Genomic DNA, 26,523 nt, shown 5'->3' with positions numbered 1-26,523 from the left:
CAGTTTGTCAAGCCTTCAAACCAAAGCTGTTTTTCCCTCTAGCAAAGCATTAACATTAGGACAGTCAGGAGCTTCCTGGAGGAATGTTATACTCTGCCCGCCTCAAGGATTTGTCAGTGGGCTGCAGGTTGTAAGGACATTTAATTTTATCTACATTTCCTTCTGCCTTTGTTTCCCACATCAATAATAATAAAAAATAAAATTCTGTAATCCAAAACTTCACCATCCTGGCTTAATTTATGCCTGGTGTTTATCAAGGCCAGTAAGAAGTACGTAGAAATTTTCAAACTACATTTGTAACTTAAATGAATTGCGACATTTTTTTTTCTATATTACTTCATACTGGTGTCTTATTCCTTTTCCATAATTCAAATCTTCCGGTGGATTTCTAAAAAGCCTATAGTTGTGTATGTGGCGTATTTTCATCTAGAGTACATGGGACTTGATGTCTTCTGGACTCTCGTTTTTTTTATTTTACCAGGACTTCCAGTTGTGACATCAGAAACCCAAAAAATTTAAGAGCAAGTTTATGCTTAAGAAACCAAGCAGGGGATGGATAGCTGTGATTTAGGAAAGACTGTATAATGTTTTAAACCCTTCTGGATTGTTTCCATCTCTTAATGCTCTATTTAAAGATCTGTTCTTCCAAATCACAGCTTTTTCCAGATGACAGACTGTTAACTGAAAGCGCTCCCATGCTGAGACCAGTGCTTTCGGTTTCAAAAAAATTTTTTTTTTCTTTCAAATTTTTAAAATCTCAGTCTCTAAGTCAGGAACTCAATTTGGGAAAAGTACTCTCCGGTAGTCAGGGAGGCAGAATCTTTAAGATGGTAGCAGTTCTATTTGAATATAATGCAAATGTAAGGTGTTATCTTCCCCAAAAGAAAGAGAAAGCGTATTAAAAAACAGGGAGAAGAAGTACTGTGCCCTTCTTTTAATCTTATCCATCTAATTTACATCGCAGCGGAGTAGAACAGAAGCTTCCAATTAAAAAAAAATCCACTCTGTGCCTCTGTAACGTATTTTGTATAAATCATTTCAAATTATCCCAATAAACCTGTGGGGCAGAAATGACCATGTCATAGTTCCAGGGGAAAAACAGACTCACAAAGGTTCAGTAAAAGTCACATGGATCTAGAAGTTTTAATGGCTTTCATTTTACTATTTACATTGTTTCCCTTATTTGGAAAACTTAAAGTAACAGAATTTTCATCATACTTTGCAATAAATATATGCTGATGTTAATGAAAAATAACTAATAAAGACCAACAAAACTGGCAATACTATTCTTTATTGTTTTTCTTTTTGAGGGAGAAGCATGCTTTTTTACAGCACCTGTAAACAAGTCAGTGAAGTATACTATTTTGAGTTTCCCAACATATATATTATTATATATTTTCCTTTTTTTGGAATGTTAGAATACCACAACAACAACTGCATTACATAATAGTTACTGAAGGCAAGTCAGGCGAAAACAAGGGTAGAATTTTATGGCTAAAAATATTCATAGCAGCAACTTTTAAAAGATGATTTTATTAAATCAAGTCATTGCACTTGGTCATTTTATTGCTACAGCAAAACAAGGCCGTTAAATTTTTAACGCTTCTCATTTCTGATTTAACTGATTGTCTTATTCTGCTCATACATTTCAAGTTTAAATGTAAGCATAAAATGTTTACCAACAACTCAAGAGAGCACTTGGGTTTTTATTTTTTTGTTTTTTCCTGTGATCACAGTAAAGCATAAAAAAGAGAACCCCTATTCTCTTCCTATCTTCAGACTTAGATTTTGTAAAGAGGTAACAGCTTTATAGTAAGACCAACCACTAAAGCTTAGTGGTCACACACAAGCACACGCACACACACAATACTTCCAATATTGAAATACAAGTAGGAAAACTAGTAATATGTGTTTCAAAGAATAGCAAACTTGAAAAATACATTCACTAATAATTTGGCAATGACAGATTCCATGCTGTTCCTCTCTAGTCTGCCATTTATACTCACGCATAGAAAAAAACAATGATTTATCCCCAAATAAAGGCTATTATCATTATATACCATTTTGTGATATGAATTTCATGAATAAAAAATAATAAAATTCTCATATCAAGAGCAAATACTGGTAAATTGCTAGAGTGAAGTAATCATTTTTTTCCCTTTGAGTTTGGCTTTAGGAACTCTACTTTTTGATCAAGGGCAGAAAAATAGAGCCACAATACTTTAATTTTCTAATAGAAACACAGTACTTTAATTTCTATTCTGGCTGAGGTGTATACAAAGCAGATACTTTAAATGTGTGTCAGCACTCATGACCACCTTCATTTTATGCACTAGTGAGAAAATGACCAAGAAAATTTTTAAGAATAGTCCGAAATCTGCTGGAAACTTCCCTCACCCCATTATCAGGGTGAAGAGGGGTCACTTAATAGTTGTTCCAGTCAGAAAGCTGGAGAATGATTTCTAGGATACAATGTTTTCATTTTTACCTAAGGACTTTCATTAAAGGAAAATAAAATCTAATTTTTTTTTAGCAAGAAGGAACTCATTCGACAAGTCATTTAAAAATATTAGGAGTAAACAATTTCGTTCAGTAGTGACCTCATCAGAAAAGCCCAAGGACTTTAAAGAGTTAAAATGTACATACTCAACGCACAATCAAGTTTCCCCAAAAGCATTAATGTAAGTTGTGAATTTAACATTAAGTAATTCCTGGAATTTCTATTATTTTCTACTTCAGTTCTCTTATATGTGAGACAACATGGCAAAATTTCATTAACACGAGATTTCAGTATATAATATTAAAACTTAAAGGGAAAATATTGGTTTGGTTGTTTAAAATAACACAAAATGGAAGCATGATAGGTGGTACTCAAAATCTGAAAGTCTGCTCTAGTAAAGCTTAAAATCTAATTTTTTTTATAAATGAAAAGTCAGTTTTTCTATTTTTAATATAAACCCACATATTTTAAGACATGTTATCTATAGATAACATAAGACATGTTATCTATAGATACATTTTAAAACGTTCAACTGTTCATACGTGACTCTGAACAAACTACTAGTTCATCTATCCTGTGAAAATGCATTTTGAATATGGTCAACTATATTTGGTTTTAAGTAAGCTGTACTGTTATGTTTTATGATATACTAACACTCTGGTACCTAAATGATAGCTTAAAACATCTCCACCAGTTAGTTTGGTCTTTTAGGTCAATTACACATTGTAAAACCTGAGTATTTACATAATGATAATCTGTCAAAGTATGAAACCTCATATTGAATTTCTCCTCATATTACCATTATTAAAAATCAGAGGGAGGAGCATGAAGAACTCAATCACAAGATCACAAAATGAGTAATATCTGAGCCTGTAAAATAAGCAGAAAAGTAGAGCAATAAGGCTGGTGTTTGCATATTATATGTGCTGTAGTTTCTAGGCACAAGTTAAGGGTTAAATTGACATTTTTAGCTCCTCAACCTAACGGATTTAAAATATAGCTCATATTTTCCCAAATACAGTTAACAACCCAATACATTTTAACTAAATTCCTTTTATGAATCCTACAGTGCAAGCAATATAAAATATTCTAAAAGTCATTTTGATTGTTTCATTAGTTATTACTATATGCTTGGGTGAATAATCTGGCTTATAGCTAGGAAACTCCTATTTCATCACCCACAGTATAAACAGCACTGCAAACAAACAGGCACAACAGTGTAATCCTGGGTAAGAAGCTAAAAGTAAAAAATATATTTATATACAAAGTTTATCTCCCTTATATATTATGGGAAAAGTAGTGGCTATAGTTACTATAAAGCTAATGTGTCCCTCTCAAATAGTATATTTTACAGATTATTTGTAAAGATATCACCATATTTATAGTATAGATCTCTTTAAAAATAATACAAGTTTCAGTAAAAAAAAAACTATTGTGAACTTTCTTTCCTTTTTATACAGATTCAGTAGTATTTTCAAGCAAACTAAAAAAAAAAAAGTTTGCAATTCCAGCACATAAGAAATAAGGCCTCTTTTTTTTCATATTGGCAAAACAAAATATATATATAAAAAAACTACCCTCTCCCTACTTTTCTATAGATTATAGTTCAAATACTCATATTTCTTTTTCAGGACAACAGCATTTGTTATTTTTAAGTAACAAGTCAGTTGAAGTTCATAGTGTTGCTTCTGTATCCCTGGAACCTTTAGAACACAGGGCCATGCCATTTCAAGAAGACAGGACTGCTTTTTTCAGCTTCTCTATTTCCACCTAAGATATAAAACACAAGTTGACAATAAACAAAATATCTTTAGTCAAATGTCTTTATTTTATCCTATGTCATTAAGATCCAATCATACTTTGAAGACTCCAGATTTTGATTTCCATTTTAAAATCCAATTTCCAATGTTGTGATCAATATAGAAGTTTAACAGAAGAACACATCACAGTACAAGTTCCTAAGTGGCAGAAGACAACCACAAAACAGCAACTACAGTTGTTTCAGCTGGAACAATATTAATTAATGGGAGTATGTGAAAAAATAGTGTGAGAAAATCCGCCCTCCAAAGAACAAGAGAATCCTTAAAACCCAATTAAGAAATGTACAAGTACATGTATTTTAACAAAGATGGGGGGCAGTAAAGAACTGAAAAATAATAATAATAAAGGACCAGTTTAGTCCTATGTTTTTCACTTACTACATATGTGAAAAACCCTTGGCAAATCCCTTGAAAATCCCTTGGCAAATCCCTTAACCTCACTTGGTCTCAATTTCATCTGTAAGTATGTTCTAGATTAAATTCTTTTTAAAACCCAGGAATATATCTAAGATTCAGTCAATTTGTTGGAAATATTTCCACCTTTAGGCAGAAGACATCCTTCACTTAACAGAAATTCACAATGTAAGAAACTTAAGAGAATTTGGAAAACTCAATACCTGTTCACAATAACTACAGTTATTTAATTCCGACATATTACAAATCATGAAGCTGAAGCACAAGATTCGATACCATACCAAGTGTTCCACACTAGTAAGTGGTACAGAACTTGCACTGATTGCGTCAAAGGCTCTGAAGTCCAGTTTTCTACTCTTGCCAATTATATAAGGCTTTGATGATCTCTGACCTTTCACTGCCTGTGGAAATACTTGGGCCTTACCTTCTCCTGAAAGCATCATGCCTATCCCCAATGCTGCATACAAATAATACATGCTATAGCTAACCTCTGACAAATAATTCATTTTTAAATAATAAATTATTTATTTTTTGCCAGTCAACAGGTCTAATTTCAGTATGTTCACCACCTCCTAAGGGATTCTAACCATTCAAGTACGGTTTGTTAATTCTAGGATCTAACAGCACTGGTTTGGGACAAGTCTTGGTCATCAGCCTATATTGAGACAAAGTAACTTCAATCTTTAGAATCATGTGCTATTATAATCTCCATTCCAAAGATACATGAACCAACTACACCAATTTTAATGAGCAAGGATGCAAAAAAAAACGGGGGGGGGGGAAGGTGAAAGAAGGAATAGGGAGAATAACCCTGCACTCAATCAGTAATACTCCTTACATACCACGGTCACACAGATTTAGATATCCAGCCAATATATTTACTGCTAGAGTTTCTCTTCTAGCACTTTTATGTTCATTGTTCATCTTTAGTCCTTTTATCGTTCCTCAATATAATTTAATACTGTATGTTCAGAGTACTACTTTTAATCTTTAGGGAAATATAATTTCTCCTTTCAATGTATGATATTAATACTCTGTCTTATTAAGTGTGCTTTTATAAATAAAAGGGTCAAACTTTCCTCATTAGGCAAAAAAAAACTGTAATACAAATCAGCGCGAGGCTAAGAAACAGCTGATTTTGCTAAAAAACTGAATCAAATGAAATTCCTCAAAAATGAAATAATTCTTTTGCCTCACCATGTTTTTTATGACAAATTAAATCATATATAGAAATTTAACATTGTATTAGTTCCTTATGCTTATATCACCTTATTTTCATATATGAATGTGTACATACACAGTATAAGGAATAAAAATCAAGAAACTTATTTTTAATTTCTGAATTTCTACTGTGTTACATATTGGGAATTTAAGACATTTTTAATATGTATTCTTTGATTTGACAAAAATTTATTAGCTATTTAATATGTATATGGCACTTTGCTCAGAGCTATGGACAAAGATAGAACAGAGAGACACCCTCAAATAGTCTTATAGTCTAGAAGATGGGAAAAATAAGTCCATAATGTCACAGTGATAAGACAGAAAATTACTTATTTATGCTTTTCAAAATAAAGGACATGAATTTGGAAGAAGACAAAATTACTTTTAAATCAGAGAAAGATGGTACTAACTTAATGAGGGTGACTGCTGGAGGTAAGCTCTGAGAATCTGTAGAACTTATGCATGAGAAGATGAAATAAAAGGAAAATCCAAGAAAATACAGTAAGAGCAAATTTCAGACAAATTAACTGTGAGGGACAGTTGAGGATCAGCAAGCAAGAAAAGAAAGATACACTAGGACCAAGACATCAAAGACCTCACATACTAAGTTGAGAAGTCTGAACTTTACTCAGCAAGTAACAGAAAGTTCCTAAAAGAACTAAGTAAAGAAAGATTAATTTGAGATAAGAATGAGAGAAACTTAAACAGCTAAACAGAAGATAAAGAGCATGGGAGGAGAACAAAAATTCTAGGAACAAATAGATACAAGTGATGGAGTAAAGCTAACAGGTCTGAATGTGAATGGAACTAGAATGGAAGTACCATGTCTGTAAGACTTGAAAGGCAATGGAATGATCAACAGAAACAGAGAGTCAGAAAAGCAGGAAAGGAAAATGATAAACATAAAAGAGGACATGCTAATTCTAAGATCACAGTGGAACATCCAGAAAGACAAGCAGCTGGAAATAGGACAGAAGCTGGAAAAAGGAATCAGATTCAAATGGGAGAGGCACAAGAGCTAATCATGATGCTTGAGGGCACAGGTAGGAAAAGAGAGGAGGGTCAAGGCAGCTCTGAAGGAACATTTTACTTAGAGAAAGGAAGAGGAGACTGAGAAGTGGACTGAAACAAACGAATGCCGGATCCCATAAATCAGGACAGAAAAAGTGGCAATAGTTTTAAAAATGTGAAATGCTGTAGAAACTGGAGAGACACTGGAGTTGCATTCAGTAAACCTAAAATGTTAGAGTTGTTAACGACTGAATTAAAGGTGAAGAATTAGAGACCACAGATGTACTTTTTTTTTCCTTCAGTTGTTTATTTTGTAGTAAATGAAACTCAAGGCAGCTGGACCTGGAAGGGAGCTTTGGTTTTTTAAAAAAGTGGAAATATTGAATATTTTCATGAAAAAATGGAAAGTGCCAATAAAAGGGACACATCAGATGTAAGAGTAAGAATGGGGTTCTGGTAATTTACCAAAGACCTTCATATATATTATCTCAATAACTAAAGCTGAAAGGTGATTAAGTGACTTTCTCAAGTTCAAACAGTGTCAGTGTTAATCCCTGAGAGCAAAGTTCTGAAGTCTGGCTGTTTCTGTTAAAAATTTCAGCCTAACTGCTGATTTAATCACTCTAAACCCTAGTTTCCTCATCCTTAAAATAGGAACAGTTGTTGTTATGTGTGTCCACTGAGACAATGTACAGGAGGTGCCAAACCTAACTGACACATAGTATAAGTCAGAAGAGGGGCTCAAGTTTTTTTTTTGAAGTCCCATGTTCTTTCTATTTCACAATGCTAGCAAGAGAAATAGGGTAAGCAATAAGGCAAGGTAAAAATAGGGAGGCATATGTAATACTTAAGTAACAGAATGGGAAGAGCCTCTGAAAAAAGGCAGAAAACACTTTCCCTGAAATATGCAGAAAATAAGAATACAAATAAGACCAAAGTATGTGCAAATGGAGCAGATGGAAAAATGGAAGATAAAATAAGTGAAATTGTCAGATGTCAGAAAAGAGTGAAGATGATGACATTATAGTTAAGAAGTAAATGCTCAGTGAGACATCAAGTCAACAAATCTACAGCCATCCCATTACCACCTTCACCACCACCACCCTTGCCTCCAAGCCAAAAAAAAAAAAAGAATTAAAAAGAAAAAATAACAGTGGAAAAAAAAGAGAAATAGTTCAAAAAAGCAAGAGTGCAAAAGATCTAGAACTATACACTCTTACAAGGCCAGAACCATGTTCGTTTTATTTATGAATGTATACCTTATGCCTCTCGTACACTGCCTAAGAGAGCTAGTGCTTAAGAACATTTGCTTCACGAATGAATGGAATGTGATAGGGAGTCAACTAGAGATTAATTAAATGGCTATCAAGCAGCAGGGAGTGTCCAACTTAAGTAGGACAGCATAACTGTAGTGAACCCAATCACCTAGAAGAGATGGAAAAACACATCTGGTTTATGCTGACTACAATCTCAATGTTAGGAGAAATGAATTACCTCTAGATTACTTCTCATTGCCTTCTCCTCTTCCAAATCCTTTCGTAGTTTTTCCAGTTCTTTCCTAAAAACAAACTATTTGTTACTGTTAAGTCTTTCATTTAAACAATATATTTGACTAATGTTAACAGGATCTCTGTTACCTGACATACCAAAACATGGGAAAAACTTTTTAAAGAAAACAGCCATATTGATTGATAAAAATTTCAAATTCACTAATGGAATGGTTCAATGTAACAGTTAAAAAAAAACTCAGCAATACCATGGCAAACCCACCTGTGATAAATAAGTTTTTAAGTGAATAGAGAGAGCAGCTCATGATAAAATAAAGAAATAATAACGGTCCTTTAGAAGTAATTTTCCATATTCAGTTATCATGCTTTTTCCAGGCCGGACACTTGAAAGCCCAAACAATTAGGTAATGTCAAAACATGTCAAAGTACAAGGCAAATTATTTAACAGGATTACCTGGACTTTACATTTCTCTTTCTCTATTTTAAAAAACTAAACATCACATTAAAATGACCAAACCAATAACAAAAAACTTTAGTCAACAATCCTTCCTCCTTAACTCATGTTTTCATTTTTCTGTGTTCCCATCTATCTTTTTTATATAGTCATCTCTCCACAGCTGTAAGTATGTATTTCACAAAGTATTTTAAAATATTTCCATGTTGCTAAAATTATATTTCTGATAATTGTTGCTTGACACTCAAATATCCAGGTTTTTTTTGGTTAGTTGCTTTTGGGGGGGTCGAATAAAAAGAATAGAAATTTTATTTAACATCATGAATATACAGTATATCAAATTTCTAAATCAAAGAGTAGGGACATTTTCACAGCTTTTTGACAAATGCTAGGAAAATTCTCTTCAAGAGTATTATAGATGTATTAGATTGAAAAATGCATGAAAATGCTCAGGAAGAAAGACTATATGAGAAAGAAAGGAACTTTTAAATTTTGTAGTTTCAAAACTAGTTTCTTCTATGGTTTTAATGATTATAAAACTATTTATATTAAGAATAAATGTTCTACTGTTTCAATTTAAATTATAATTTAAATACTTAACTCAAATTTATCTAGAGCTTATTTTGGTATATAATAGAAAATGTGCTAAAATATTAACTTTGTATTTCTAAAATGTTACTACTAAATTAATGCTTTCTTTTTCTAATTATTCTATTATTTTGAGTTTATTATATATTTAAATTATATCTAAATAAGGATCTATTCCTAAAATATTTATCCTATTATCACATTTTCATTATTTTTATTTTTTTTTTTACATTTTCATTATTTTTAAAAACACATTTGTGAATATAAAATTTTTATGTAATTGTTTTCTTTTTACAAAAACAGATCAAACTATATTATCTTGTTCTATAACTTCTCAACTAAAGAGACTAATATATTTCTCTGTCAATCATTCCATGTCAATATCCTCCAATTTTTTTAATCCTTTAATTTTTTAATGATTTGTTCCAAACATTTTAGATTCTAATAATGCATAGAGACTATGTATTTGTAAGCTATAGTGATAAAATTACTAAAAAACCTAAGAATTCCAAGTCAGCTCAAGAAATAAATTATTACCAGTACCTCTGATACCCAGAATGACCCGCAATCCTATTTTCCTCCTGTCCTTTACAGGAAAAGTTCTACAGTCTTCCTTTTCTTTACTTACCACATATACAAATGTATCTTGAAACAACACACTGTTTGATTTTATACGCTTTTCAAACTTCATGTAAATGAAACAATACTGTATGCATGTCTCTAACTTGTTTTCCCCGCCCTCAACACTTTTTTCAGATTGATTCATGTTGACACATGTAGCCACAATCCATTCATTTTTTATTGCTGTACACTGTATGGCATTTCATTTTATCAATACACCAGTATATGTTTACTCATTCTTCTGTGATGCTCTTATTTTTCAGATTAAAAAATCTGCCATCCATTTCATTTTCCCAGAGGAAATAAGACTTTGAAAACACCCTTTCAAAGACTTCTAAAATATTTGATATATATACATAAATCATAAATATTTTATTCATCCTATTTATTCATCCATTAAGAACACTTATAGGCAATTTGTAAATGTAATTATCAGTTCATTAATAATAGCAGACTTGGTATCAAAAATGTAAAATGTCAAAATCAACAAATCAGGAGCATTCTCTAATTCATACATGGATGGTGCTCAATAAATACTAGATTAATGAACTTACAGTTTATAATGTGTACACTGCAGAATCTATTGAAAAAATCTGCATGGTTCAGATAAACTGAAGGATAAAGAAAAGACCCATCATGTATCAAAAACACACTCTCTCTCTTTCTCTCTCTCTAGATATATATATATATATATATATACATATATACACACACATACACAAATATATATTTTAAGTAGTCACTCAAGATAAATGTTTTGGTTCTACCTAAGAGATGTCTGTAAAAGTGGTCTACAACTACAAATATATCAATTGTTAATCACAGTATCTTTTTTTTTTTTTTTAAGAGAGAGAGAGAGAGAGAGAGAAATGCTCATGGTGGGGAGGGTTAGAGGGAGAGAATCTCAAGCAGATGCCCCAATGAGTGTGGAGCCAGACATGGAGCTTGATCTCATAACTCATGAGCTCTTAGAGGCTACAGGGGAAGAGCACCTGAACCCTCATCCTTTGTTCAGTTAGATTAGCTGATCTTTGACCTGTTTTACCTATTAGGTCTTTGTAGGACTATGTTTAAAATGTTAAAAAGTTTTATTTTTATATTTATTTATTTTTTAATGTTAACAACTTTTAAAGCTCAAATAACAGTTTTAGAAAAATAACTCTAAACCAACAGAAAATATGTTTTCAGTTCTAGCTCTCCTTTTTAAGAACTGTTTGATCTTAGGTAAACAGCTTTACCTCTCTGAACCTTTACTTCTTCAGTTAAAAGAGAGGGGAGCTATAGTAGGTGACCTTTTACATTTGTTTTCACTAAAAAGTCCCTAACTTTCACTTGGGATCTCACCACACATTATTATCAGAAAGTTTCAGAATTAAAAGAATGGCCTTAGAGATTCACCTATTCCCAACCCCTTGGTTTTAATTACACACCAATCTCAACCCTAACAGAGACAGTGATCCAGTCCCTCTGAAAAGTAAATATACATATAGATGCACTCCAGATCCAAAACACAATGTAACTTTTCCTAATATTTTTAAGACTGATTAACCCATGTGTTTGACCAGAGAAGATTTCTACCCTTGAATTATGGGTACATATATATACCTTTCCCATAATAAGCCTATGACAACAAGTTTTCTAACTCAAGTTTTTTGCAGAGAGGACAGAAGCACTATTAAGGAAAATCTCTTGGGAAACATATCTGCTTATACAAGAAATTTGGCAGATTACTTGATAGAATTCGAAAGAATTCTTTACATATGTGTTAAGTAATTTTCAGAGAAGAAAGCAAGGGCTACTTACCCATGATCCTTTTTCAGCGCTTCTACAATGCAGAGCAATTCAATAATCTGAGCTCTAAGTTCATCCAAGGGATTTTTTTTCCCATCATCTGATTCTACTTTAGCTTTGACGTCTAAAGGAGTTAAAAAAGCAGCCGTATTTGGTTTAGCACTTGAGGGTGTTGAAAGGTACAGAGATGGCTGAAAACATAACAGAAAATGTTCTTATTTTATTTGTATTTATATTATGTCTAAATTCTAAAAAATTTATAGCAAGGAGATAAATAACTAAAATAATACTTCAAGATAAATGGTAACTTTGGAAATTCAAAAAGCAGTTTGATATTCACAACTAGTAAAACGAGCAAACAACTAGATAATAAATTTGCAATCACTAGGAGTTTATGTGAGAAATGTCAAATGATTAATAACAATAATTTTTAAAAAGTGGAAAAGAGAAGAAAAACCTGTTAGAGTTATCTTATGAATGGTCTGCCGAGTGGAGCATCTAGAGGCAAGAACATATCAGCATTATTAAGGTGCTGCTTTGATCCTCCACAGTAGTCATTACTTAAAATTTCCAAAGAGTTTCACTTAAAAGTAATTATGAGGAATTGAGTAAGTCCACTGAAGAGGCATGAATCCATGGCCCATGATGCCCTTTTTATTATTTCACTAAAGTAACAGGAAATCAAATTTCAATTGACTGCTGACAAACTGAGAGAAGAATCAGATTAAGTGTATCTGATAAACTGGAAAAACAGCCAAAAGCCCTTGGAATGAATCTGAGGAGGAAACATGAATTTCTTAAATATAAGATGTAAGTTGGGATACTACTATCTTAAGTAAAAACAGCAAGAGTTTAGAAGAGTCTTAATACCATGTACTAAATGGAAAAATCCATGTACATTGCCATTCATTCCAGTATATATTCAGTACTTATTACCGTGCTGAACACCAAGCTAGGTTAGGAGTAAATTTTGGCTTATGTAATAATGTAATGATGGCTTCTGGCCTAAAGAGTGTATGTTTAATGGGAAAATGAAACAGATAGATCTATGTCTTAAAAAATATGAAATGTGTAACATTTATACTACTCATTTAAAATAAGCTTTTTAAAAAACCTACAGAGAACAGTGTGACTTTAGAAACTCAATTTTTTGGCAGGAATTTCTTTTTTTAAATTTCTCAACAAAAGACTATTTTTAGAAGACATTTTAAATTCCACTATTTTGGTGTTCACAAAGAATCCTACAAATTATACAAATCTTAGGCCACAATGCCCCTCACCTTTGGAGAGTAGCATGAATCCTTTTTAAATTCAGACGGCTTTAAGTTGGCACCATCTTCTTCTTTTGGTAATTTCAAGATTTTTTCTGGGCTTTGAGTTGGCTAAATGATTTTTTAAAACCAAGAAACAGAAAATACCAAAGAAGGAAAAGGCAATAAACATTTGGATAATAAACTAAGTAACTTTTATCACTGTTTTCCGCAGCTACTGTTCCAGATATTCCATTATTATTAACAGGATATTACGTAATTTCAAGCTGAATAACACACTTGCATATCTGGAAGGTTAAAAATAGTCTGCCTCTTAGCAACAAAAATTTCTCTACTTTGGTAATTTAAAAGTGCTGTAGCGCTCAAGAGCTAATATATTAATAATAAAGTACTACCAGCATTCCAAGTAATGTATAGAAAGCATAAAAAGAAGTTACACATTTAGATACCAGCATTAGTACTACAAAAAAACCTCACTATGTCAGAAGAAAAGAATGTTTCATTCTTTACTAAGGTGAGTATGTACCACTCAATTCTTTTTTTTTTTTTTTAAGATTTTATTTTTTTATTTGACAGAGATCACAAGGAGACAGAGAGGCAGGCAGAGAGAGGGAAAGGAAGCAGGCTCCCCGCTGAGCAGAGAGCCCGATGCGGGGCTCGATCCCAGGACCTTGGGATCCTGACCTGAGCCAAAGGCAGAGGCTTAACCCACCGAGCCACCCAGGCACCCATGTACCACTCAATTCTAATTATTGTTGTGTGATGGGTAGATTAAAAGGATACTCTGACCCCTTTTGACCCTGAGTTCTGTGATTATGGTCTCAGGACAGCTCTTTATTCCTGATTCTGTAACCTTCCATTGCAACCCTCTCTGAAATGAACATGACCCTGTATTTCCCTAAATATAACCAACCATTTACCACTTGAGTATAACACCTATCTTCCTGATTTTTAAACCTTGGTGGAGTTTTAAATCATCCCTCATTCCTATCTTTAGGAGGACTCTGGCTCTGCTAAATTCTCTATGTTTTAGAACAGTAAGTGTAACTCACAGAGTGTCCACCGTTGAAACGGCCAGGCAATCTTCTTCCAGGCATCTTCGGTCTATTTGCAGTGAGATGTAGCAAGTTTTCTGAGGAAGCTATGTCATCAAAATTTACAAGATCTGGAGAATAAAATTAAATGTATCTACTAAGATAACTATATACTTTAAAAGGTAAAAAAGAATGTTTCTGGATTTCTAACAAACTATACATTAAAAAGTCCCACTAGGACTCACAAGCTAACCTGTGCTTTTCATATGCATTTGGAAAACAACACTCACCCTTAAAAACAAACATTCTCTTTACCTGACACATTTTATAGCATAAGACAACTAACAATAGAAAGTTCATGTTTCTAATAGACCTCAACAAAAGTTCTTACTGAAAAATACAAATCTGAACCAAAAATTACAGTACCAATAAAAAACTATCATCTTAAGTTCTTGCTTATAAAAACAGATGATCTACTTCAACTCATAATTAATTACAATGTATCAGAAAATTAACACAGAAAATGTTTTAAATTTCGAGTAGTATCCTAATATTCAAATTTTAAGAACTCAACTGTATGTGGGGCCCTGATGCTTTCCAACTGTAAAGTGAGAGTATAATTTAATGGATGTGTGCGTGTGCGTGCACGCGCGTGTGTATATGTATGTACATGTATATGTATAGTAGCTGGGACTCAAACTGTTCATAGTTCACTGCACTTCTGCTTCAACATCAGCATATTTAGGAACTATAAGACAGTCATAAATCAAAGGCAAACAGGGTATCAAAGAAAAATGCTACAAAGATCATTCACTTGTTTTCCCACCATCAAAGGCTGGTTGACCTCTGATCCAATAACTTGGTTTTAAAGAAAAATCTATGTACCTCTGAAACAATGGCATATAATACATTCCCTTTTCCTAGATGATCCAGAAAACCCTGGTAAAAGAGGTGATTTTTAATTTTGAAACCTAGAAATCTGTAAGTAATACAAAAATCCTAAAGATACCTCCAGACACTTCCATTGTCAATATAATCTTCCCTCAGCCCAGATTCCAAACTAGTGATATTAATCACAGTTGAGGTACTTGATATGGCAGCAGATATCTTTGGTTTAATCTTCCAGATACAGAATTAATTCTGCACATTCCTATTGCCTAGATGTTTATAATGCTTTCTGTCAAATATTTAGATATCCAAACTCAGTGATTTGTTATTTCTTAAAAGACATCTAAAGATAATTATTTCTGCCCTCAAAGTTTATTCATCAATTTTCATATTCAAAGTTATCAATTTAGGAAAAAATGTTAAGGGTAAAAGGGCACAAAGGTAAGGCATAAGGTATCACTGTTTGGCAATACACATTTTATAACAAATTTAAGTATTTGTTGACCTCTGTTAATTCTTTTCCATCCTCCCATTCTGGGATTACTTTGTGTATTCTATTTTATATCTAATCATCTACTCACCAGCCTAATACATCTCAATAGGCAATCAAATGTGCTCAGTTTAATTTTGGTCTTAAGTCTTTTGACATTTGTTTATAATTATAAAATATAACAAACCATAATAAGAGACACAGTGGCCTTCATGGAAAATGCATTGTATAGTGTGAAAGACCTTGAGTTTAAGTATATTTTTAAATATTTCATTTTATTTGTAAATGTCATAAAGAAAATCAGTATTTTAAAAAATGTTAAAAATATGCTGTAGTTTGAAGGGTTAAAAATTGCTTTTAACACTGATAAATGTGTATTGACAACCTATTAAAAAAATCCTTGAAAAGTACAATCCAGTAATTTTGGCCTGTGAAGATTATTTTCAAATGCATATTTAAGCAACTTGCAGAAAGAAAAAAAAAAAACAAACAGAAAAGCACAGGAAGGGATGAAGATAAATGAAACTGAAAGGATAAATAAAAGGTAGATTTAAAAAATTATAGAGCATGCTCATGTAAAAATGCCTTCCGTATGTCAAGTTTTGGGCTACAACACCAAGACAAATAATTTTACTATTCTAAAACTCTCTCAGGTCCTCCATTTAAGCCATTAGGTTAGTAAAACAGTGCACATTTTGGACTCGTGATACATTTGAACATATTCAAAATTTACCTAAGAGTACTAACAGTGGATTTATACTGTACACATGGCATGAAAGGCATGACAATCACTTAACTCTTACAATTATATTGCCACTCTGCCAGCCATTTGTATTTCTACACATTGCCTAAGAAGACATGGAATTTTTAAAAAGTCAAAATGAAGTATCAAATTCTGGGAGAAAATAAACTGACTTATATGGTTTTCAATTAAAAAAAACTTCTTTCAAAACAATATCTTAAGCTAATCAGGAAAATTTTTCCAACATGAATTTCATTTTACTTTCAAATGGAAAACCAAAAGGGTTAGAATAGACAGACAAACATGTACACTTTTAGTACAATTACAAAGAAAAATCAATGTGCACCACCTATTTATATGGAAATATTGTTTTGATTTCTTTTATAAATTGTCATCTTACCAAAATGGAGAAAGGTAGGATAATTTCCTGACACGTAAGAAGGGAAACATGGCAAACAGGCTAGGAAACAAAATCTGGAAAGAAAAGTCAAGGATAGGAATGTCTAGAAAAAAGACTAAATCAAAAAATTATTTTACAAAGCAGGAAAAAGGAACAGTTGTAGAATGAATAGAACCATTTAATGTTTAGCATATACCTATTGCAGTTTATCTAAACTCACATAAGATGTATATTAGATTTTAGATTTATTTTGTCTTTCAAAAGAAAAAACTGATTAGTATTAATTCAATATACCATAGGTAGAAAGAAGCCTTTTTAAAATTACTCACTGAACACCAAGACTGCTTCAAAAGGATGTTTTAGTAAAAAATTAAAGCTCAGAGTAATAAATCAATAATATTAACAACTCATTAATATCATTGTAACAAAAATTAAACTACCTTTCAGTCAAGTTTTAGTCTTCAGGAAATGACAGTTAATTACAATGAAAGAGAATTTTAATTCTATAATATAATAAAAGAAAAACATGACAAACAGTATTTTTAAGTATCTCACTATAAAAATACAACTTATACAACATTCAAAATCACATAATACATAAATGAATCTTCAATTATGCCTTATATGACACTCTATAAAGAAATTATCAAGAAAATTACTGTAAGAAAATAGTAATTTTAATCTCTGCTCTTATTCTACAGGTAAAGTCAACATTTTAGGGTGTGTTTTATTTTTTTTTGTATCCTAGTTTAGATACAGACTCATTTTTTAGTGTCTACCACTCAACAGGTAAGCATCTTATTAGAAGAATTCTACCTGAAATTCTTTCTGGAAGAAATAAATGAATAAACATTGAGAACATAATTCAAACAAAAATAGATTAACCCGGCGCGTGGGTGGCCCAGTGGGTTAAGCCTCTGCCTGAGGCTCAGGTTCATCTCATCGGGCTCTCTGCTCAGCAGGGAGCCTGCTTCCTCCTCTCTCTCTGCCTGCCTCTCTGCCTACCTGTGATCTGTGTGTGTGTGTGTGTGTGTGTGTGTGTGTGAAATAAATAAATAAAATCATTAAAAAAGAAAATTTTTTAAAAATAGATTAACTATCAAACAAATAAAGAATGTTTCACTATTTAACAATGAATGCTTTGGGGTCAAATAATATTATGTATCTCTATAATTTCCTTTTAACCCAAGAACAATTTATCATAGAAAACAAAAAGGATAAGATACTATAACACTATAAGAATATTTCATCAGCACTGCTTTCTCAATGTAATAGGTATGTTACCACTAAATCTTCTATCTTGCATTCTAAGACTAATGTGCAAACCAATTTTATGTCCCAGAGAACTTACTGTTTTAGAAATATTTAGACTATGTGAACTTTATAATTAACCAGTAGTAGCAGTGAGATTATCCTAATCATTTTTTTTTTAAGATTTTATTTATTTGCCAGAAAGAGAGAAAGTAAGCAGAGGGAGCTGCAGAGAGAGGGAGAAGCAGGCTTCCCACTGAGAAGGGAGCCCAATGTGGGGCTCTCTCCCAGAACCCCAGAATCACAACCTGAGCCGAAGGCAGATGCTTCACTTACTGAGCCACCCAGGCGCCCCCCCTCCCAAACCAATTTTTAATGAAATGTTTGAAAAGGAGGAAAAAAATTAAAACATAGATGGAATTTATAGTACTATCTTATATATAAGAGAATATATACTGAAGGACATTTATTTTAAAAATAGTTTATAAATGGCTTTATATACAGTATATATATACAGTATATATATAGTATATATATACTGTATATATATATTGTGTGTGTATATATATATATAGACAGTATAAAATAATCATATCTGAGAGTAGTGTCAGGAATTTACATCCTTAATAGCAAAGAGCAGAAACAGAATGAGATGAGATTATCAACAGGGGAAAGGAAAAGAAGGGAAGTAACATTTTATAACATCTTCCTTGTGAGGTATTCTAGCAGATATCACAGACATATTGGATCAATCAATTATCATTTAAATGCAAAAACAGATTAGGAAACAAGACAATGATAAATCTGCTAATAATTTAAAGCTCATATTTTAATAACAAAGTCTACTTGCTACTACATCACCTGAAATTATTATTTTATGTAATAATGAGACTCTAAGATGACTTTCATGTATGTTTTAAACTTTCTGAAACATGTTAAAGGGCTAGGTTCATATGCTATTTTAAAAATTTGAAACCTCAAACTGTGCCAAAAATATAAATTAACATATGATATGCCTCTATTATATGCCAAATTTGAGGCAGTTTTTGATGCAGAACATAGTGTTCTCTTAAGGTGTCAATCTCTCAAAAAGAAGAGTTTAAACACTTTTATACTACAAATACTAAAAACATAATATTCTAATAAAAAATGGAAATAAGGAATAACCTGAATTGAAGTTCAGAACATAAGCTGTATGCTATCAGCAGTCAGGCCTTTTGTCTTAGCATATTATTTATGTGCCTAAAATAGTAATGGGATCTAACATTTGCTCAGTAAGTATTTCCAATCTAATATGAACACAATTTCCAAAACTTACAGGTATATCTCATTTTACTAAACTTTGCAAGGTAAGTCCATTTTTTACAAATTTTACAAATTGAAGGTTGCTGGCAACCCTGTGATAAGCAAGTCTATCGATGCCATTTTTTCAACAGTATTGCATATCTCTGTATCACATTTTGGGAAATTCTTGCAATATTTCCAACTTTTTCAGTACTATCTATTATATTTGTTATAGTGATCTGTGATCACTTTGATGTTACCATTGTAACCATAATTAACTATGCCATGTAAGATGTTTAACTTAATCTGTAAGCATTGTGTATATTCTGACTTCTCCAAAATGAAGCTGATTCCCACCTCTGACCCTCTCTTTGAGTCTCCCTATTCTCTCAGACATAGTAACACTGAAATTGGAGCAATTCATAACCCTCTAAGTGTTGGAGTAAAATGAAAAATAACATATCTCACTTTCAATCAAAAGCTAGAAACGATTAAGCTTAGTTAGGAAAGCATACAGGAAACCGAAATAGGCCAAAAGCTCCATCTCTTGCACCAGTTAGCCAAATTGTGAATGCAAAGGAAAAGTTCGTGAAGAAAATTAAGTGTTACTCCAATGAACACACAAATGATAGAAAGCAAACAAACTTACTGCTGAAAGTGTCAGTAGTCTGGATGAAAGATCAAACCAGGTACAACATTCATTCCCTTAAGCCAAAACCTAATCCAGAGCAAGGCCCCAACTCTCTTCAATTCTGTGAAGGTTGAGAGAGGTGGGAAAGCTGCCCCCCCCCCAAAAAAAAGTCTGAAGCTAGCTGAAGTTGGTTCATGGAGTTTGAGGAAAGAAGTCACCTCCATAACATAAAAGTGCAAGCGAAAGCAGCAAGTGTTGATGAAGAAGCTACAGCAAGTTGTTACACAGAAGATCTAGCTAATTAATGAAGGCTGCTTCACTGAACAACAGATTTTCAACATAGATGAAACACCCTTACAATAGAATAAGATGCTATCTGGGACTTTCATAGCCAGAGGGGAGAAATCAATGCCTGGCCTCAAAGCTTTAAAGAATAGGCTGACTTTCTTATTAGAGACTAATGCCACTACTGACTTAAAGCTGAAGTCAATGCTCATTTACCATTCTGAAATTCCTAGGACCCTTAAGAATGATGTTAAATCTAAAAAAAAAAAAAAAAAAAAAAAAAAAAAGAATGATGTTAAATCTGTGCTCTATAAATGGAACAACAAAAAAGGACAGGAGCACATCTGTTTACAACATGGTTTACTCAATATTTTAATCCCACTGTTGAGACCTACTGCTCAGAAGATTCTTTTCAAAGCATTACTGCTCACTGAAAATGCATCTTGTTACCCAAGAACTCTGATGCAGATGTACAAGATTAATGTTGTTTTCATGCCAGTCAATCTAACAACCATTCTGTAGCCCAAGGATTAAGGAGTAATTGTGACTTTCTTCTGACTTTCAAGTCTTATTATTTAAGAAATACATTTCATAACACTGTAACTTCTATGGATAATGATTTTTCTGATGGCTTTTGACAAAGTAAATTAAAAACCTTCACAGGGGGTGGGGAGGTGTTGCACCTGGGTGGCTCAGTTGCTTAAGCAACTGCCTTTGGCTCAGGTCACGATCCTAAAGTCCTGGGATCTGAGTCCCATATCAGGATCCCTGCTCGGCAGGGAGTCTGCTTCTCCTGCTGACATCTCTCCTCTCATGCGCTCTCGCTCTCTCTCTCAAATAAATAAAATCTTTAAAAAAAAAAAAAACTTTCTGGAAAGCATTCATGATTCTAGATGCTATTAAGGACACTGGGGATTCATGGGAGAGGTCAAACAGGAGTTTGGAAGGAGATGATTACTTTCAAGGATTACTTTGAGGTGATCAAGACCTCACAGGAGGAAACGACTGCAGATGTGGTAGAAGTACCAAGAGAACTAGAATTAGAAGTGGAGCCTGAAGATGTCACTGAATTGCTATAATCTCATGGTAAAACTTTATAGATGAGCAAAGAAAGTGGTTTCTTCAGATGAAAACTACTCCTGGTGAAGATGCTATGAAAAATATTGAAATGACAATAAACATATAGAATAGTAGATAAACTTCGTTGATAAAGCAGAGGCAGGGTTTGAGAGGACTGACTTCAATTAGAAAAAAATGCTACTGTAAGTAAAATGTTATCAAGCAGTACCATGTGCTACAAATAAACTGTTCATGAAAGGAAGAATCAATTGACGTAGAAAACTTCACTGTTATCTTATTTTAGAAAATGCCACAGGCCACCCCAGCCTTCATCAGCCACCACCCTGATCAATCAGCAGCCATCAACATTAGGCCCTCCACCAGCAAAAAGATTATGACTTGCTAAAAGTTCAGATGATGGTTACCATTTTTTAGCAATAAAGTTATTTTTTAGTTGAAGTATGTCCATTTTTTTGTCATAATGCTAATGCACATTTAATAGAGTATAGTATGGTATAAAAGTAACTTTTATATGCACGGGAAATCAAAAAATTCATTTGAATTACTTTGTTGCAATATTCACTTTATTGCAATGGTCTGGAATGGAATTCTAGGTATCTCTGTGGTAGGCTTTGTGTATTTCCTGAACTTAACTGGGTGTTAAGTGTAGTACACCAAAGGCAGCCTGATAATAAAAGAAATAAAGGACAGCAGTTTGGAAGTTAGCTGTTAGTTTTCTGTCCTTATATATGCCTCAGCTTCTCTAAATTACTTCCTTATTTATTTGAAGGGAAAAAAACAAACAAATAAGGAATCTGCAAACCCTGTTTCACAAGGCCTCTCTATTTTTTAATGAAGAATAAATAATAGCTATAGATAAAAGTAAAAATTGGGACCAAAAAGAGTAAAAAATCAAATTTTACAAACCACCAATAATTTGACATTATTACATGTGTTATTTTATTTTATTTTAATTTATTTATTTGAGAGAGAGAGCACAAGCAGGAGGAGTAGCAAAGGAAGAGGGAGAAACAGGGTTCCCAAAGATCAGGGAGCCTGATCTGGGGCTAAACCTCAGGACCCTGAGATCATGACTTGAGTCAAAAGCAGCCGCTTAACTGACTGAGCCACCCAGATGCCCCTAAAGGATATTTTTTAAAACTTTTTATAAAAAAATTTTTTTTCTTTTTATTCCACTAACAGTAAATAACAATTTTCACCAGATAAAACACACTAAATATATTTGAGTATTTCTAAAATACAATCAACATCTCACTTTTCAGATATTATTAATGAATATGGCTTCATCCAGAGCAGGCAGGATCCAAATATATGAGGAAAGAATCTATAAAACATTCAAATTAAAAATCTGAAGGAATCCATGTGTAGGTCAGAGCTTTTATATTAGCAAAATGACAATTCGGAAAATAATAAAATCACCTAACGGTTTTCAAAAGGTAGGAAGTAGCATATCTTACAACACAGTGACAAAAAAAACCCTAAGTATAATTGCCCTTTAAGACTGAATATAAATATGAAATGTTAACATGAAGGCTAAACATATTAAGACACTAAAACTTTTAAAAGAGTATCATGAGCACTTTACATAAGGGGGATTTAAAAAGTTCTCTTCTGCTTTATGTCATCCTGGACATTTGATGTGTCTATAGCTTAATTTCTTTAGAAGCAAAACAGCATCTGCCTTTTAGAGTTACTATTAAGATAAAATAAGGATATACATGAGAAAGTACTCTGAAAATGTAAAAAAAAAAAAAAAAACTAAAACCAAATGCAAGGTAGTATATAATAATCATTACTACAATGGTAATGATTGTACTATGCTTTTAATATTGAGACCTTTATCAAAACTTCCCTGTTTCAGGTTTTCCATTTTACAACTAAGAGGTATAAAAGAGCAGGAGACAAAGATGATTGATGGGTTGAAAAATCAGTCCTAAAACTTAAAGAACAATATTTAACTAAAGAAGTAAAGCCTCCCAATATACATATACAGAGAAAGAGAGAGAGAGAGAGTGATTAAAAAGCATATTTTCCTGAATTAAAAACAAAAGTATCTTGAGATAAAGTAGAAAAGTAAAAATAATCTTAAATACAATTTAGTGCTGGTATTGATAATCTATTGATCTATTGATAATCTAGGATCATCTCTCTCTTTATCCTTAAACTTTTAAAATCTAAAATGTGTTCCTATCTGCCTGAGTAGTATGGACTTTCCATTATGAGGGGACAAAATTATGATAAATGGATGATCTTTTAATCCATTTTTCAGTCCTTATATGAATCAAGTATTTTGTTCATTTATCTTCTTTTAGTTCTATTTTTCTATTTTGGCTTCATAGATTTTAAACAAATTCTAATCAATTTCCACTCTATCTATCTACACATAAAATACGTACACAAATTTCTTAAATAGTTTCTGAAAACTGGATTGGCAACTTTTTTTTTTAAATGTACCACCTTTCTACATGTTAACTTACCTGTTTCTTTAGAGCTCCTAACTGTAAATGAATCTAGGTCTACTGATTTCGGTCTAAGTGGTAACTGTTCAGAATCTAGCTTTGGTTTTGATACTGGCTCAGTTTCAAATTTTGATGAATTGGTAGAAACTTCCCCATTAATCCTGAAACGAGAAAATCAAACATACGTAGAAATCACTTGTATGTGAATCATAACCATTTTTTAACATTGTGAATTAATGACACTGTAGATGTTATAGCACAGTAAGTTTTCTTTCTGTTCCACAAAATTACTTCCATAAACATAAACCTCCACAATAAGACAAATCACAATAAAATCAGAAATGTAAAAACAGCCTACTAGGTGTATATTCATACCTAGTATGAATATAAATCATTTAACACAGAGTCATTACAGTCTACAGAAAAAATACGAATAACAAATACTTTAAAAATTATTTTGACATTTAGAAAAGCAGTATAGCCACTTATGTCAAAGGCAGGTAACCAATAAACTAAATTAGCTAAGTTACCTAAATTAAAATGACCTAATTTAAAATTAGGTAAAACTTACTTGGCTATAGGAGGCGGTGGAGGGACTGGTTTTTCAGGTCGCTTTGGGTATATTGTTCCAGGAGATCTCAATAAATTATTGGCTTTGGTGGGTGGAGTAGGCTTCTTTGGTGGGACTTGTGGAGCAGCTGGTTTAGAAGGTTTCTGTTCCAGTATTGATTTTTCATCTGGTTATTTAAAAGTATTTAATCAGTTATTAACAATCAAAATTATTGAGGTTTTTCTATTTCTTACAGCTAACATCAGGCTGAAAATGTGTAAAACAGAGAGAGCCATTATTGTTTGTGTTTACTTTAAAGTTATAATTTAATAAGCTTAAATATCTAAAAAATAGCTTACTTTGGTGGGAAGGAGGATCACAATAAGCTTCTGAGCAACAAATAATGCCCAGTTCTTATTGTCTTCCTAGCATTCTTTGTTTTTAGGGGCGGTATACTACTCAAATATAATCACATATGATTTTACTCTAAGCATAGGACAGTGTAAGTATTATCTATACCTAAATCCAGACCACTTTCTGAGACTGAAGTATAGTAAACTTGTGAAATATACATACTTATTTAAAAATAATCACAATGACAAAGAAAAATATCAAATGTTAAGAAAAACAGGCTAATCTGACTAGTCACAGAAAATTACAGGCCTGTATTTATAATCCTCACAATTGTACTAGAAATATATTAACACAATTTCATTTTTTCCAGTTTATTAATACCATTAGTAATTCTATGAACTAGATAAGAAAATATGCTGGGAATAAACAACACTGGAACAATTTTAAGCCATGTTAGTAAAAACAATTTTATCACCAAAAAGGCATGGTACTATATACGATGACATACTTGGCTCCTGATCTTTCAAGGACTAAGATTAAATATTAAAACTAACACACACATGTGGCTCTTAAACACAAGCGAGCAAACTGGTGGTTGCCAGAGGGGAAGTAGGTAGGGGAATGGGCAAAACAGATTTTTTTTAATTGACACAGGTGCACACATACTAGATATTCATGATAATAGCAGTCAGCAAAAATGTATCTAACACATATACGTGCAAAAATACCCTTATGTGCAATACTGAATAATTTTCAAAATTTACTCAGTCTTTGTAAAGAATGTCTAGCACAGGACCACAAATAATTTCATGAGATTTCATATCTACCAGAAACTGGTGACTGTGAATCTTGAACAAACACTGCAAGCCCTAGGTAAACCCCTGGTTCAAAATAGTCAGATTTACTCTTACAACAATGAAAATACAAATTACCATTGTTTCCATTTTATCACTTATGTATAGCTTCCTTGAATCATTTGAAAATATAGCTTAGTCTACTAAAACCATGGTCATCATGTTGTACAAAAATCCACTTTCATATGGCCTCAAAGAATATAATGCATCATATAATTACATCGTAATTATTCCATCCAATTCTAACTATAAGCCAATAGAGCCATCTGTATCATTTATAATAGCCAACCAAACTTAAATCTCTAAAAAAATGTTAAGAAAGATGTTTTATATAAAATATCAGGGAAAATATTGAAGGTTAAACAGAAGTTCACTGATTAACTGAACATACTTTTAACAGAGATATACCTAAAAGCTTAAAATCAATTCAACTCTGCAGTTTATTTTAAAATAAAAGAACACATTTAAATATTCATGGAAATCAAAGGTGATCAAACTAAGATTCATCATTTCTGGTACAGCCATGACTACATCAACAATAGTATGCTGATTTATTATATATGATGGCAATGTATTTGGGTACTAGGTTTTATTTACCTTTATTGAGGTGATATTTACCTAATAATTTAAAGTGAACAATTCACTGCCACTTAGTAAATTCACAATGTTCTGCAACCACCACCTCTATCAAGTTCCAAAACTCTTTCATTACCCCCAAAGAAGAGTCTGAGTCTCATTACTCAGTTACTCCCCATGTTCCCCTCTACCCATCTCCTGGCAACCACCAACCTACCTTCTGTCTCCACAGATTTAGGTCTTCTGGGCATGTCATATACATGGACTTATACTGCATAACATTCTGTGTCTGGCTCACTTCACTATAGCATAATGTTTTCAAGGTTCATTCTCAATGTAGCCTGTATCATTATTTCATTCTTTTTTGTGATTAAGTAACATCCACCATATGTATATAGCACAACTCATTCATCTGTTGATGGGCATCTGGGTTTATTCAGCTT

General features: G+C 32.5%; 1 protein-coding gene across 1 annotated transcript in view; it reads right to left on the bottom strand.

Annotated features, from left to right (window-relative positions):
* Positions 1-1,275: 1,275 nt before the first annotated feature.
* CD2AP (CD2 associated protein) overlaps positions 1,276-26,523 on the bottom strand; it is a 137,796-nt gene continuing 112,548 nt past the window's right edge. The window contains exons 12-18 of the mRNA XM_080807232.1: positions 24,318-24,483; positions 23,765-23,907; positions 14,255-14,367; positions 13,212-13,313; positions 11,944-12,122; positions 8,464-8,527; positions 1,276-4,270 (exon numbers count right to left, since the gene is read on the bottom strand). Of these exons, the coding sequence (XP_080663358.1) occupies positions 4,229-4,270; positions 8,464-8,527; positions 11,944-12,122; positions 13,212-13,313; positions 14,255-14,367; positions 23,765-23,907; positions 24,318-24,483 (809 nt within the window). The 3' untranslated portion in view covers positions 1,276-4,228. The remainder of the gene's footprint in view (positions 4,271-8,463; positions 8,528-11,943; positions 12,123-13,211; positions 13,314-14,254; positions 14,368-23,764; positions 23,908-24,317; positions 24,484-26,523) is intronic.

The sequence above is a fragment of the Martes martes genome (genome assembly GCF_963455335.1).
Source record: "Martes martes genome assembly, chromosome: 6".
Taxonomy (NCBI): domain Eukaryota; kingdom Metazoa; phylum Chordata; class Mammalia; order Carnivora; family Mustelidae; genus Martes; species Martes martes.
The sequence above is the reverse complement of the archived record's forward strand: the minus strand, read 5'-3'. Positions and strand labels throughout refer to the sequence as shown.